We start from the raw sequence: 15784 nt of genomic DNA, 5'->3' as shown, positions 1-15784 counted from the left end.
CTACTTTATGGGTCAAATACACACAGCAAGTTTAACAAAAAAAAAAAAAATCAGTATGTTTATTGTTAGTTTTCTGAATTGATGCACTTTCTATTGAATCAGGGCATGGACATATCAAAGGGCAAATAGCCTATTGGCTTTAGTTACATAACTATGATTTGCTACTTTCTTCTCCTTTTGGAGGTGGTATTCAGGGACATTCTCTTTCTAGAAAACATTTTATTGGACAGAAATCTGTGTTGTACAGCAATAGTCATTAATATTATCTGTTTTAAATGTGTACACTACCATTACACATGTTTGGGGTCTGTAGGATTTTTTAAAAATGTCTTTCATGCTCACCAAGCTTGCATGTGTGTATATATATATATATAAGTTTTTTTTGTTTGTTTTTTTTAAAATAAATGTTATTTCCAGTGAGGACCAAGCTGAATTTTCAGCATCATTACTGTAGTCTTCAGTGTCACATGAATCTTCAGAAAGCATTCTTATATGCTGCTTTTCTGCTCAAGAAACATTATTATCTTCAATCTTGAAAATATTTTTGTGGAAAGTGTGATATAATATTGTTTTGTAGCATTAACTTTACCGACTGTTTTGACCAATTGAATGTGTCCTTGCTGAATAAAATAAATTGTTGATTTTAAACTGACCCTAAACTTTTGAATGGTAGTGCATGTCTGCTAAAAGTGAATTCCTGTCTACGTATAGGTGTACACTAGCATATAAATTACTTCATAGCTAAACAACCCTATCTTGATTTGATGGGGTGTGCTGAATGACACCAAGATTTATCACCACTGTTTAGCAGCCAGTTGGTTACAGAAACTGTTCATTTACTGGGACAATAAAAGTAAATGAATTCTCAGCATGGTACCATCGGCAGCTTTCAGGCAGTACAACTCACAGGATAAATCCATTTACCCATAATGCTCCTGGAATGCCTCCTGACTGACTGCTGCTGGATCCCCTCCCCATCTACACATGGGATGCTCTCCATCCCATGTTTTTCCCCAACCCCATTTCCCATCAGCTTGCCTGATACCAGCTGTAGGCCATGTTGTATCTTACACAGAATCGAACGACATTAATGTTTCAGCGTCTGGAGCCGCCGTCTCCAAGCCAGGATGTGGGGCAGGGACTCACTGGCCTTCCTGATACTCAACCACACCCAGCAAATCATCTGTGAGTAGCACCCTCTCCATAAATATTAACAAAGGGTTTTTATATTATTTTGTCAATGATAACAAAGCAGAGACAAAACATACATTAATGCTTACATCATGTCAATAATTAAATGCCTTAAATTAACACACTGTTAAAGAAAATATGAGAAAAATATAGCTGCAAGAAGCAATTATCGGGGCCAAGCACAAAGAAGATGATAAGACATTCCAACATGGCTGGAAGTGTCAGACCAACTGCAGCAATGAGACGTTTTAAGATGATTTTAGGCAGAATAACTGAAAAATCATAGTCACTAATGATTTAATGGTTTATGACTTTTGACCAATAGGTGGCGCAGTTACGAAATTGATGTGGTGTGGTCAGAGTGGGGTGACAGTGACACATGTATAGTTTGGTGTAGATATGTCAAAGCATTGCAGAGATACAGCCTCGAGTAATTTTGGCATCATGCCTCAAATTTGTTCCTGCACTTTACAAAAACGGCTTCGTCTATCAACACTAAATCCATAACTTTTTGTCGGCACAGTCCAAAGGTGATCTGACTCAAATTTGGTGAAATTCGGTGTTGGAGGAGTTTGAAAGAGTAGGTTTTTAAAGAAATTCAAAATGGCGGACAGGACGTTTGGCTGACTATGGCAAAACTGGTATCTATGTTCTCGGCATAACCGAAATAATTTATTAAGACCTGGCACTGAATCTAAAGATTTAATTTTTTTTAAGTTACAAGCAAAAATTGCCATTTTTTTCCATCTCCGGACCTTTGGGTGGCACTGCGCCGAAACGCTGCTGGTAGCCTCAGGTCATGGTTGGCAATACACACCAAGTTTGGTCAGAATATGCCAAAGCGTTGCGGAGATATTTGCCTCATGTTCATGTTGGCAAACACTTTGTCGAAATCGTTGGCGAGAACGCTTTGACGAATCATATTGAATTCAATACATTTTTGTTGGCATGGTCTGAAGATTATTTGAATCTGAATTTTGTGCAACGGTCTAGGAGGAGTTAGAAAAAGTAGGGTATTCGGACTATTCGAAATCGCGGAAAGTTTTTAATGATGGAAAATTACGTCATATGATGCAATCGAATCGCCTTGAGCCAAGGAATCAGAGGGAAAAATTTTTGTTTCTTCCCTTACAGTTCAAAAATTATTAGCACAAACGTACAGTTCAAAAATTATTAGCACAAACATAAGTCAAACTTTGAACAGGTGGTGTCGCTAGAGGGATTGAGTTAGTGATTGCTTTGGTGACAGGTGAGACTGTCCTCTATCTGTATGCCAAATTTCATACATTTCCCACAAGCGCTTCTATGGCCTGCCATAGACTCCCAGAGTGGAAGAATAAGAAGAACGCCAATGATTACAAGCGGTTCCTACACATCATCAGTGCTTGGCCCCTAAATATTTATAGCAAAATATTAACAATTTTTGTAGAAGAAAAATCTAGAAAGAATATAAGTGAGTTTCAATAACCTAATCCTAGTCAGTAATGCCAATTATTCATTCTAGTTAGAGTAAAATGTATTTAAATGAATAAATATGACATGATGAAAAATTCACTTAATACACAAAAATGGTGATTAAAACAAAAAAAAAAGCAGTAAAAATGTATGCTGGCCAATTTTTATTCTTGTCTTTTTTTATAATCCATGACCAAGACAACAAATGTTATTGAAGATCATCTTCCCTCTCCTTGACTCTAATATACATCTAATGAGAAAAATCATCTAAACCACAATGAGTGACAAGCCAGAGCCTTGAGCCCTTCCAGGACTACAGAGAGCTTGTAAACTGACTAAATGTGGGTGTGTTGTCAGGCCTGTTGATGAAAGGATACCGGAGAGTCAATCATGGGTGACGGCGCGAGCCCAAGAGATGTCTCAGAAAGCAGGCAGCTGGAGTCCTGAAGGCCAGCACCCAGACGATACAGCAGATAACCATAGACAATCTCAGGTACACAGAGCCTGTCCCATCTCCTTTATAGTTTGCTATTAGGGTATTTAAATAAACGCTTGAATTTATGGTAAAATATAGTTTAGGGTAGTGCATCACTGTATTCTTAACCTCAAGCATTACCAGATTAATATACTGGTACAGCAATAAATGCAAGTAAAATTGTCCCCACACACTACTGTATGAGATAAAACAATAGTTTTCTTAATGGGTGAGCCACTATTTCATTAGTTGTGGATTCTCCAGCAGCATGCTAACTCAGGACGTTCATGTAGTGTCACACCATTGGATGTCTCAGTGGATCAATAATATTTTCTCTGCCTTTACATGATAGCAAATCAGATATTCACAGTCTTCTGTGGAGGGCATTCATTGGAGCGGTTTGTTTTCATAACCATGAATGGCTGGTCTGTCTATCCCTCATCCATGTGCATCTCATTGGCAGATAGCAACAAAGGACCTTCTCTGTTGCTGAGTAAAAACTAAATTCGGCAGACTATCTTACACACTCTTATATTTCCCCTCAGTCTGTCGGTCTGTGTGTCCTTCGGTTACCGTTTATATTCTTTTATTACTCTCACATGTCTGCTTTTGTACGGTGAAGCTCGAATTGAATATATGCCTTCATATTCGGCTGACTGGGAAGGATGTTTAAACCCTTCCTCTGTTCTGAGTGCCATTGTACTGTCAGGAGGTGAGACACTCCTGCCCAGCTAAACTATTTATTCAATTCATGACAAGAACAGCAGGTGTCTTTATCCTAATCTTATCAATGAGGAAGGCAACATAAGTGATTCATAAGAAGGAAGTAACAAAAGAAAAGCTGCAAAACAAAGTCCCCAAATTGCTTGGAAAATTACACGATTTCCTGAGCTCTCTAGTCTCAACTGAGCAATTCAAAATATAATCGTTTAATCACCCTCATGTTGATCGAAACCCATATGAATTTGTTTTCTATGGAACATAAAGAGTGAGTTTTCGAAGAATATCTTGAGCACTCTTTTGAAAATAATGACAGTGAATGAGGACTGGGGTTGTCAATCCCCAAAATGACTAAAAAAAGGATTCATGAGAGAAGCAGCAAGTCTGAGTTCTGTTCACTCAGCGAAGAATAAGAAAAATCACAACTTTTTTTCCAGATAATATTGAATTATATTGCACAAATCATATGGATCATTCCTATGATAGTTGTATGGCTTTTTGTTGTTCTTTTTGAAGTTTGAAAGCTGCAGTCCCCATTTATTGTAATCACATGGAAAGGAGCCACCAGCAAATTCTTCAAAATCAAATCATATATCAAGTCATATAGTTTGGAGCAACTTGAAGGTGAGCAAATTATGACCAACCCTTTAACAAAAGTGCATATCCATAGGTAAATCAACAGAATAGATGTGTGTCCATGTATTTGAAGTTGTTTTTCTATATCCTGTGTGAAAACTGTTCGTGAAAGAGAGTGTAGTCTGTAATACCAGCATCTCCTGATCTTCTCCAAATCATCCTGTCATTGAATCCCTGCATGTAACCAGATAACAGCATCAGATCACTTTATGGAAACCATAAGAGGCTGGGGCAGGACTGTCCTGCTACTCTTGCATCTCCCCACAGGGTGAAGGGAGAGATGAAGGTGGAGATGTCCTCCTTCCATCCACTGTGCTTAGGCCTGTCTCTCAGGCCCCTGGCATTCCGCTCTTGTCTGCTGTCCCTGGGCAGTCATGCATGGTCTCCCTCTGTTTCTGCAGACAGTAGAGATGAGAGAGATGGGGCGGGACGGGTACTCGGACACTGAGCACTATCTGTCGATGGAAGGCCATGGCAGGGCTGCTTCCATGCCTCGACTCCCAGCAGACAACCAAGTGAGCGCCTCATCCTGTCATTCCTTCGTTTTCCCCCTTTCCTTTTCTTCTACCCCCTTTTCACATGTTTTCCTTTTCCTGACCCTCCAAATAACCCACTTTCCATTGCTGTCTTTGCATTAAATTGACCAGATAAAGCAAAGAGAACCCATTATAGCATCTGCAATGGATTGATGTCCTGCATAAGCAAGCGTGAGGGTGAATTAAACAAACAAGCGAGTTATGTTAAGTCGCTAAGTCATAACCACACTAAATGGCTGAAAGATCAAATCAAGTATACAGCCTTTCGATCTCTTGAGTGGACGAATGGAAGCTGGTATAGCAGCATATATTACATTTTCATTAGAGACATATGTTTAGCTGTCCACACATTTTGAGTCGCATAGTGTATCAATCTTCATAACTGGAAAAATTCTAAAGAAAAAATGTTTAATGCTGTGCATTAATAGGAAAACATGTTGGGCCCAGAACAGATCCATGAGGCACTCCACAAGAAAAAAGCCTCATCAGTCTTCATCAGCATACCTGTCATAAATATGCATTTTAAGTATTTGCAATTTCCAGATTATGTGTTTGATGTGATGTATTCGAGGATACATTTTTGCATTCAAACACTCTCTTATTATAATTGTCTAGATATATGATATCTAGCATATTACATAATGCACCACTTATGATGCATATTTGATGCAGGTCTAGAATAGTGTAGAATTTGTGTGTGTGTTTTTTCTTTTTCCTTTTCATATTTCTCACCACTGGCCTTTGAGTAGCCTCCTTCTCATTCATACAAACCCAAATATACACACGTCCCTGCGGTATGGCACACAAATAGGACATCTAAATGCTCTGTATTCAGAAAACGCAATACCCAGATTACATACTACATCCGCTGGGATTTTGTAGCAAGTGCACACTTTGCCATCACATGTTGCTGTGGGAACTGAGAAGCTGAGAAATTAGAAAAGTAGGGTTGTTGTTTTTTTTCTGAACTAATCCTCTTCTCATGCTGTCTTCTTGAGTTTTCTGTGAATGTCTTTTCTTCTCTTTGCCTTTTTTTCTTTAAAATCGTATTTTCCTTTTGGGTTTAGCTAACTATGACTTCCTCCCTCAGCAAAGGTGTTACTCTGTGTTTGTACATTGCCTTTACTATAGTAAATTAGGTGTTGTATTTAACTGCATTTACAGCCCAGTATTACTTTATATAAGTGCTAAAGTGCTTCCATTCTATATCACTTTTTTAAATATTTTGCCCAAGTTTGAATTGCATTTCATTCAGGGTCATAAAGCTCAGTGGAATTTGATGCTGAAGCAAACAGTGACTTGGGAGTTGGTACTGAGATGTGTGTGTGTGTGTGTGTGTGTGTGTGTGTGTGTGTGTGTGTGTGTGTGTGTGTGTGTGTGTGTGTGTGTGTGTGTGTGTGTGTGTGTGTGTGTGTGTGTGTGTGTGTGTGTGTGTGTGTGTGTGTGTGTGTGTGTGTGTGTGTGTGTGTGTGTGTGTGTGTGTGTGAATATCTCCCAAGTTTATGTATGTACACTACCGTTCAAAAGGTAGGGATCACTATGATTTTTTTTAAAGAAATTAATTATTGTATTCAGCAAGGATGCATTATATTGATCAAAAGTGACAGTAAAGACATTTATAATGTTACAAAATATTTAATTCTAACTTTTTTTATTCATTAAAGAATCAGTTTCCACAAAAAAATATTAAGCTGCACAACTGTCTTCAAAATAATAATAATAATAAGAAGAAGAAATGTTTCTTGAGTAGCAAATTATCATATTGGAATGATTTCTGAAGGATCATGTGACACTGAAGACGAGTAATGATGCTGAAAATACAGGAATAAATTGGATTTTAAAATATATTCAAATAGAAAACAGTTGTTTTAAATTGTAATATTTCCCAATATTACTGTTTTTGCTGTCATTTTAATCGAATACATGCATCCTTGGAGAATAAGAGACTTCATACACTATTAAAGAAATCTTATCGACCCCAAACTTTTGAACAGTATAGTGTGAGAGTAATTTACACACATTTCAGAAACCAAGTACAAGAGAGTTTTGTTGGTGTGGCATCATGCTATACGTACTGTATATGTGTGCAGTGTTGTAGTAGTATAGGCTCCCTCTCTATGGCCACTGTGTCTTGTGATCACTGTACTGTTCCTCACCGTATCATTCTGTGTGGTGTACTGTGACGTGTCTCTAACACTGCCTCTGGCCCTCAGTGTGTGTGCTGCTGTGGTAAGTGTCTTTTTCCGTCTCCACTGCTTCTGTGTCTAACCAGGTTCTCTGTGTCTCTCTTCTCTCTCTTTATTTATATTTTTCTCTCCTTACTCCCTCCCCTCTTTCACTCTGTTTTTGGCCTCCCCATCCTGATTTACTTCTGCATGAACCCCATCTCCACCTTTTTCTTCTTTGAGTGCAATCTCTGTTTCTCTCTCCTTCTCTTTCATGCCTGGGGTCACCTATTAATGTGCTTTGTCTTGTGTAAATGCGGCCCTATGTGCTTCCTATGCGTGTATTTGTATGGACATATTTTTGCCGTGTCTTGTGTTTGAATGGAAATGGCTGTATAGCAGCCAAGGAGGAAAGGACGGCACCGGGGAGATAATCTCACTGTATGTGCAACCTCTCTCGTTCATTGTTACTTTTTCTCCATCGTCACTCTCTGTTTGACCCTTGTCTGACTCTAACATCTGTCTTTCTGTCTCTCTGGCCAATTCTCTGGAAATCACAACATTTGTGCCTGAATATTTCAGGAGAAAATATTAGAAAAATCTTTCAATATTGCAATGTTGTTGTTTTTTGTATCTATTATTTAATTGCATTTGTTTTATTATTTTATGAATCGAACCATTATTTCAGCCATTGTAGTGAATTTAATTCAAAATGTTAGATAAAAAATAATACAATCAATTGAAGAAGAAAAAAATTAAAGCAATTAAGGAAGTATATATATACAGTTGGGAGAACAAGTATTTGATACACTGCCGATTTTGCAGGTTTATCCACTTACAAAGCATGTAGAGGTCTGTAATTTTTATCATAGGTACACTTCAACTGTGAGTGACGGATCAAAAATCCAGAAAATCACATTGTATGATTTTTAAGTAATTAATTTGCATGTTATTGCATGACTTTAGTATTTGATACATCAGAAAAGCAGAACTTAATATTTGGTACAGAAACCATTGTTTGCAATTTCAGAGATCATACGTTTCCTGTAGTTCTTGACCAGGTTTGCACACACTGCAGCAGGGATTTTGGTCCACTCCTCCATACAGACCTTCTCCAGATCCTTCAGGTTTCGGGGCTGTCGCTGGGCAATATGGAATTTCAGCTCCCTCCAAAGATTTTCTATTGGGTTTAGGTCTGAAGACTGGCTAGGCCACTCCAGGCCCTTGAGATGCTTCTTACGGAGCCACTCCTTAGTTGCCCTGGCTGTGTGTTTCGGGTCGTTGTCATGTTGGAAGACCCAGCCACGACCCATCTTCAATGCTCTTACTGATGGAAGGAGGTTGTTGGCCAAGATCTCGCGATACATGGCCCCATCCATCCTCCCCTCAATACGGTGCAGTAGTCCTGTCCCCTTTGCAGAAAAGCATCCCCAAAGAATGATGATTCCTCCTCCATGCTTCACGGTTGGGATGGTGTTCTTGGGGTTGTACTCATCCTTCTTCTTCCTCCAAACACGACGAGTGGAGTTTAGACCAAAAAGCTCTATTTTTGTCTCATCAGACCACATGACCCTCTCCCATTCCTCCTCTGGATCATCCAGATGGTCATTGGCAAACTTCAGACGGGCCAGGACATGCGCTGGCTTTAGCAGGGGGACCTTGCGTGCGCTGCAGGATTTTAATCCATGACGGCGTAGTATGTTACTAATGGTTTTCTTTGAGACTGTGGTCCCAGCTCTCTTCAGGTCATTGACCAGGTCCTGCCGTGTAGTTCTGGGCTGATCCCTCACCTTCCTAATAATCATTGATGCCCCACGAGGTGAGATCTTGCATGGTGCCCCAGTCCGAGGGAGATTGACCGTCATCTTGAACTTCTTCCATTTTCCATTTTAATTGCGCCAACAGTTGTTGCCTTCTCACCATGCTGCTTGCCTATTGTCCTGTAGCCCATCCCAGCCTTGTGCAGGTTTACAATTTTATCCCTGATGTCCTTACACAGCTCTCTGGTCTTGGCCATTGTGGAGAGGTTGGAGTCAGTTTGATTGAGTGTGTAGACAGGTGTCTTTTATACAGGTAACCAGTTCAAACAGGTGCAGTTAATACAGGTAATGAGTTGAGAACAGGAGGGCTTCTTAAAGAAAAACTAACAGGTCTGTGAGAGCCGGAATTCTTACTGGTTAGTAGGTGATCAAATACTTATGTCATGCAATAAAATGCAAATTAATTATTTAAAAATCATACAATGTGATTTTCTGGATTTTAGATTCCGTCTCTCACAGTTGAAGTGTACCTATGATAAAAGTTACAGACCTCTACATGCTTTGTAAGTAGGAAAACCTGCAAAATCGGCAGTGTATCAAATACACTTGTTCTCCCCACAGTATATATAATCTATTCTGTTCTTCTATATTATAATAACATATTCAACATAATATGTATTTGAAAGAAATTGAAATATTTATCTAAATGTATTTAAAACATGTATATACTTAAATCTAATTTTGCATACTGGAGCATTATTATTATTATTTGTACAGCACAGACATATCTTTTTATTTGTGTGCAGATAAAATCACACAAATCTCCTTGTCTGCCTCCTCCTAATTTATATCTGCTATCTGTGCTTTGCAACACTCATTGTGTGCTGTGTTCATGTGCATGTTACATTTTTCAGTGTACATGTATCCGCAGTCTTAGTGCGTGAGTGTGCAGTTATCTGTGAGCGTGTGACTGTTGCTGAGCAGAGACGTGCATTTTGGTGTTCAATATTATGTCACAGGGAGAAAAGAGGGACTTTCTAAGGCTTTTTTTGTGTGTGTTATTTTAAGGAAATTTTGGATGTGTTATTGAATTACACTTACATCTATACTGGGATATAGTTGTTGAATGCCACACACGATGAAAGAACAACCACCTGTCCGCAACAAATGATAATAATCATTTTGAATAATAATAATAAAAAACCTGCAAACATAATGCTACTGTGATGAAAGTCGGTGAGGAAAAAAACTTTCTATAAAATGCAAAACTCTAAAGTAATATTTCTCAACACTCTTTATGTTGTCAAAAAAGAGATATGCATATTGACTTGCTACACTCTCCTGGCCTGTATTTTGCCGCAAGTTACACACCAAAATGGGTGTTTGACTATGTATGTCAGATTTCTACAAATGAATCAGTAACTGAATACTTGATGGGGTGTGAGGCTGCATCCACGACTCTAGGTGTCAGTGTTGATAGTGTTTGATAGTTAAGCTGCACCAAAACAGTCAAATTCATGCTTTTTTGGAGATGGAAAGGCTCTAATCAGATTAGAGCAAAGTGTCCAGGGCTTGAGCCACTGCAAACCACTCTGCACATCCCTCCTGGACCATATATTTGGTGTTGCCCCACACATTTTCTCTCTGAAGCCTGGACAGCCCCCTCTCTTCGCTCTTTGCGGCGTGCATGACTGTGAGTGATGGATAGAGGGGTCTGCTGGAAGAAATGTGCTTCTCTCAAATGTTGTAGCACTATGTGTTTATAACCAATGAGTATTTTGACTTTATAGATTCAGTCCTGGGTGCATGCGAGGCACGACCTTTTGCAGCTATATTTTGGTTTCTCTCTTTTTTTTCCCTCATATCTTTTCTGTCTTTCTCTTCTTCTCGGACTCTGCATGGTGAATGGTGAATTTGTTTATTTGTTCGCTGGTACCGGCTGAGTGTGTTCATCAGGTCATACACAGTCAAATCACACCAACTCCCAGACCTGCAGAATTAAACACACAAGTTTTAAGTCATCATATACCCCATTTATACCTGGTATTAACATATGGTTGGTCAGATACAATCACAAATGGTCTGCACTATCTACAGATGTTGTTTTCCAGTAAAAATATCTAAAAATATCCCTGAACCGAGATCGATTTACTTGAAAAGCGAAAGTATGTAAGATAATATGACTTGCTTTTGGAGATATATCTATTACTTCAGTCTTCAGTGTCACATGATCCTTCAGAAATTATTTTAACATCCGATTTGGTGCTCAAGAGAAAAAAAATCGTATTATCAATGTTGAAAACAATTGTGCTCCTTAATATTTTGTGGAAACTGAGAGATGGGTTTTTTTTTCACGATTCTTTGAATAGAACGTTCGAAAGAACCGCATTTATTTGAAATAAAACATCTTCTGATTTATTGAATCTTTGCTACATAAAAGTATAATTTATTTATTTTTTAATCTTACTGACCCAAAACTTCTAAATGATAATGCAAGTGATGATTATATTCACAAAATTGAATACTGTGTCCCCTGAAATAGTATAAAAGTAGACTTGTATGTCTCAGCTGACCGCTTGAGAAGGGATCGCCCGAGACGGATGTTAATACCAGGTGTAAACAAGGCCGTACATTCGCACGACCATCTGCCTGCTGTTACTAAATACTACTGAAAAGAAGCTCCCTTCTCAAATCTTCCAGACCCATCTACTTCAAATAAACAGAAACCTCTCTCTTCCTTCGCTCCCTTTTCTTTTCTCTCCCTACCTCTTTCTCTGTCCTGTGCCGACTCTTTCAGCAGACCATCACCGATAACAGTCCTATGAAGCGCTCGGCTTCATCTCTGGGACACGGGCGTCCAGGCCGCTCAATGCGGGGTGAGGACTACGCCATGGACAGGGTCATCCCAGAAGAGGGTCACAGACATGGGCATCGCCACCGAGATCGCAGTCACCGCGCGTCAGAGCGGTCCCTGAGCCGCTACACTGATGCTGACACAGGTCAGAGACGAAGGCATATATATTAATGCTATTGATGGCTTTTTCTGTGTACAAGAGAATAGGGGAGCTAATGCTAGTACCATTTTTTCTAGCAGGTCTTGGTACTGATCTCAGCACCACCACACAGTCAGGAGACCTGCCATCCAAGGAAAGGGACCGGGGCCGGGCCAAAGACCGCAAGCACCACCACCATCACCATCACCACCACGGTTCTGTTGATAAGGAGCACTATGGACATGAGAGAGAACGAGGGGACTATGGCCACAGACAGTCCAGAGAGGGAGACCGCCGCTGGTCCCGCTCACCGAGTGAGGGCAGAGAGTGCCTGACTCACAGACAGGTGGGCGATTCATTCATAATTAACATGTGCTCATAATGTATCTATAGTCACTTATTACAACAACAACAAAAAAGTTACATTTACAAAGAAAAGAATATTTGGCCAAAAGTAAAACAAGTAAATTGTATTTAATTATTATGAATTAATTACAAAACAAGACCAATACTGATCGGGGAAATGATTTAATGATTGCTGTATTAAAACGGGATGTTTAACTGGATCCCAACTGCAACAGAATTAAATTCTTTTTGTTTGTTTGTTTGTTTGTTTTTTCTTCCTTGTGTCCTCTCTTTTCCCTGTGATATGTTGCTTAATTTTTGGTCGTTTATTTTATGGCTGTTTGTATCGATCGCTTTGCTCTACTGCTTTGTAATGTCTTTCATTCTTGCATTTCTCTCTCTCTCTCTCTCTCTCTCTCTCTCTCTCTCTCTCTCTCTCTCTCTCTCTTTCTCTCTCTCATGACTGCGCTCTTTCTTCTCTGACTGCGGTGTGTGTGTGTGTCACCTCCGACTGTCTTTCTTCTTGTTGTGTGGTTAATTTTGTGGTTCTGTTTTATTTGCCTTGTTCCATTTTCATGTAGGGCAGTAGTTCAGTAAGCGGCAGTCCAGTCCCCTCCACCTCCGGGACCAGCACGCCCCGCCGCGGCCGGCGTCAGCTACCCCAAACCCCTGCTACCCCCCGGCCCCACGTCACCTACTCTCCCGTGGTCCGTAAGCCCATCAGTGGCACCCCCCCTCCTAGCCAGCAGAACCGACTCCCCACCCCAACCTCCCGTCGGTTCAGTCCCCCTGGCCCCGAGCCCCCGCTTCCCCCTCACCACCACCCGTCGCCTCCCCACCACGGCTCTCCCCGCTCCTCCCGTCATGCGCACTGGGGCCCCGGCCCTACGGAGAGTGTGGAGGGCGACGGTTTCTACGATGACCAAGACTACGAGTGCAATCACAACGAGCCTCCGTCCTACGAGCAAAGCCCTGTGCAGGGCAACCCTCACCCACATTCCCCCAGGACTTCCCGCCACAACACTCCCTCTCAGGGCCACCCACGGCGCATGCCGAACGGCTACCGTTCGTCCTCGCCCTCTCCGCACCACCACGCTCCCAACCACCCAGGAACGCATAAGCCTCCTCATCCCAGAGGGCCCAGGAAGGGCCTCCATGAACCCTACAGTGAGACTGATGAGGATGACTGGTGCTAGCCTCTGGGATGGGGAGGGGCGAGTCCTTCCGCACTTTTCTGGAACAGACTGCCACCACACAGAGCGTAGGCTCACAGTACTCTCAACAATACTCTCACTGGATGGGCCGATCTGTCCGGGGAAACGCTTGGCAGTGCGCTGAATGTCCACAGGGGAAATCAAGGCATGATTCGTTTCTTTCTATTTCTTGTTTCTTTTCCGATTCCTCTGCTGCCAAGTGTTTCCCTGAAAGCGACGGACCGCTGACAGTAAATATGAAGACTAACGAATATGAAATCCTGTTCTTAGCCTTTTTTCTGAAGAATACAAAAAATGTTTTGATAAGGAGGAGGAATGTCTGAACTTTTTTCCCCAGGACATTTCGTGCAGTCCCTCCGGATTTGAGACGCTACAAACTCTTTAGCACCCGTTTAAAAAAAAAAAAAAAAAGTTGCTCACTTTTTATTTCACAGAACTTGAATGGAGATTCGTTTATTGCAAAAATCAGTCCAGATGCTGGGAAATATCGATGAGTTTTATCATCTATGTTTACTGTTAATAATTATCCCAGTTGAGGGGGGAGGCGTTCGCCCATGCGGGTGAGTTGTGGGTGGGAGATGGAGATGGGTGGAGGTGAACTCACCTAAACTAAAATAGGAAATCCCACCCTGCACTTCAGCCCCCCAAAGGCAAGAAAGAAGAATCACAAACAATCAAACAAAAAAATAGGAGAGAAAAACGAAAAGCTCCTCACTCTTTCTTCTTCTTCGGCTTCGTCTTCTGCTTCTCATTGGAAACACTGGAGTTTGAATCTTCTGTTGCACTGCCCAGCTTTGTTTGAACTCCTAGAACTCCTTGGAAATCCTGCATGACTGAAAAAAAAAGAAAAGAAAAAAAAAACCAAGTTAAAAAATACACAAAGAAACTTTGGATAAGAAGGGGGAAAGGAGGGATCAATTTTTTGGCTCTTTTGTCATGCCCGTGAGGTTCTTTCTCTCTCCCGCTGGTGTCCTCTGTCTGTCTCTCTCTCTCTCTCTCTCACGACTCTCTGAGATCCCTCTCTTCTGAAGAAAAGGGGAGATGAAGCCATTGCTAACGCTCAAATACTAGTAAATGGGTGACCAGAGAGATGTTCGCAATTTTGCTACGCCAGATTTGGTGCCAAATACCACGTACAATAAAGATTGTGAATATAAAAATAAACTGATAGCACAATTATTTTTATGCTTGAGACATTTTATTACATTCCTCTATCACTGTATAGATAATTTTCTCACTTGCACAAAGATGCAGATATAGTAGCACATAAAATACACAAACATATAACAGGCAAATGACATATGTGATTATTTTCCCTTAAACCGCCGTAAACATGTTCTTCCAGTCTTCCAGAGTAAATGCAGAGAGAGAGAGATGAGGGGAGGGTGGAGAAGAGAGAGAGAGAGAGAACCTCTCCATCTTTACATTTGATTTCATGTTGATAATGACAATGTGTATAAAGACGATCACATAAATGATAAGTGATGATGATGATGATGAAGATAATGATGGTGATGCTTTTAATTTCATTTTCTACCTGTTTTTGTATTTGACTGCTGCTCTTTGCCATGCGTGATTTCATGTGAGTTTTGTGTAGATGGTGTGTGGAGCTCTGTGATAGTGATCCATTATGGGCCATGACAGAAACCCATCTGACCTTCAGGCTATGTCCTCGGTAGCTCCACGACTTGGACTGTTTCTATGGAAACACTTTCTCAGTCATGTCAGTGAGCGTTAATGACAGTTTGAAGCATGCATCTGATCTCAAGTCTCTGTAACTGTGAACACTTTTTATCAAGAAGTGGGGGGGGGGGATTAAAAAGAAAGTAGAGGAAGAGCTGACTAGTTATCGACCGTATTGATATAAACGCCTTCTAGAAGACGTTTCGGTATTAAAAAGAGCGTTTAGATGTTAGTTAACGAGGATTAATTAGGTAAGCGTAAATTTCTTATATTTTTTACTAATCTTTTCTCTCATAATCTTCCTTTTAAATGAATACATTTATTGAAATGATTTTAAAATTATCCATTTAATTATTTCCTTTAATCCAGTGGTTTTCAACTAGGGGGTCAGAAATCCAGCAATGACTTAAATTATTAAGTAAATGATTTTAATATATTAAAATAATCTAATGTAATCACCTTCAAGTGAAAAAGGTTGAGAACCACTGACCAGAAACATTTCGATGTGTGGGTAAATGCGAGAAGGTAACTGAGCTCCACTACCTCTACTCGATCAGCAGATGGCGCTGTGATCCACATTGTTCGGCAGCCAGTAATTCTGGCTCCATCAG

The 15784-nt window shown here is 40.5% G+C and overlaps 2 protein-coding genes across 4 annotated transcripts in view; one reads left to right on the top strand and one right to left on the bottom strand.

Moving 5' to 3' along the window:
* cacna1aa (calcium channel, voltage-dependent, P/Q type, alpha 1A subunit, a) overlaps positions 1-14324 on the top strand; it is a gene marked incomplete at its 5' end in the record, with an annotated part of 111143 nt that extends 96819 nt beyond the window's left edge. The window contains 7 exons of the mRNA XM_079825022.1: positions 1076-1185; positions 3004-3139; positions 4879-4992; positions 7584-7619; positions 11739-11937; positions 12033-12277; positions 12858-14324. Coding sequence (XP_079681148.1) covers positions 1076-1185; positions 3004-3139; positions 4879-4992; positions 7584-7619; positions 11739-11937; positions 12033-12277; positions 12858-13472 — 1455 coding nt within the window. The 3' untranslated portion in view covers positions 13473-14324. The remainder of the gene's footprint in view (positions 1-1075; positions 1186-3003; positions 3140-4878; positions 4993-7583; positions 7620-11738; positions 11938-12032; positions 12278-12857) is intronic.
* The window catches only part of nacc1a (nucleus accumbens associated 1, BEN and BTB (POZ) domain containing a), a 32411-nt gene continuing 24496 nt past the window's right edge, over positions 7870-15784 (bottom strand). For all 3 annotated transcript variants that reach the window (XM_079824955.1, XM_079824956.1, XM_079824957.1), the window contains exons 6-7: positions 14206-14323; positions 7870-10928 (exon numbers count right to left, since the gene is read on the bottom strand). In XM_079824955.1, the coding sequence (XP_079681081.1) occupies positions 10691-10928; positions 14206-14323 (356 nt within the window). In that variant the 3' untranslated portion in view covers positions 7870-10690. The remainder of the gene's footprint in view (positions 10929-14205; positions 14324-15784) is intronic.

This window comes from Gobio gobio, assembly GCF_949357685.1.
Source record: "Gobio gobio genome assembly, chromosome: 1".
Classification (NCBI taxonomy): Eukaryota; Metazoa; Chordata; class Actinopteri; order Cypriniformes; family Gobionidae; genus Gobio; species Gobio gobio.
The sequence above is the reverse complement of the archived record's forward strand: the minus strand, read 5'-3'. Positions and strand labels throughout refer to the sequence as shown.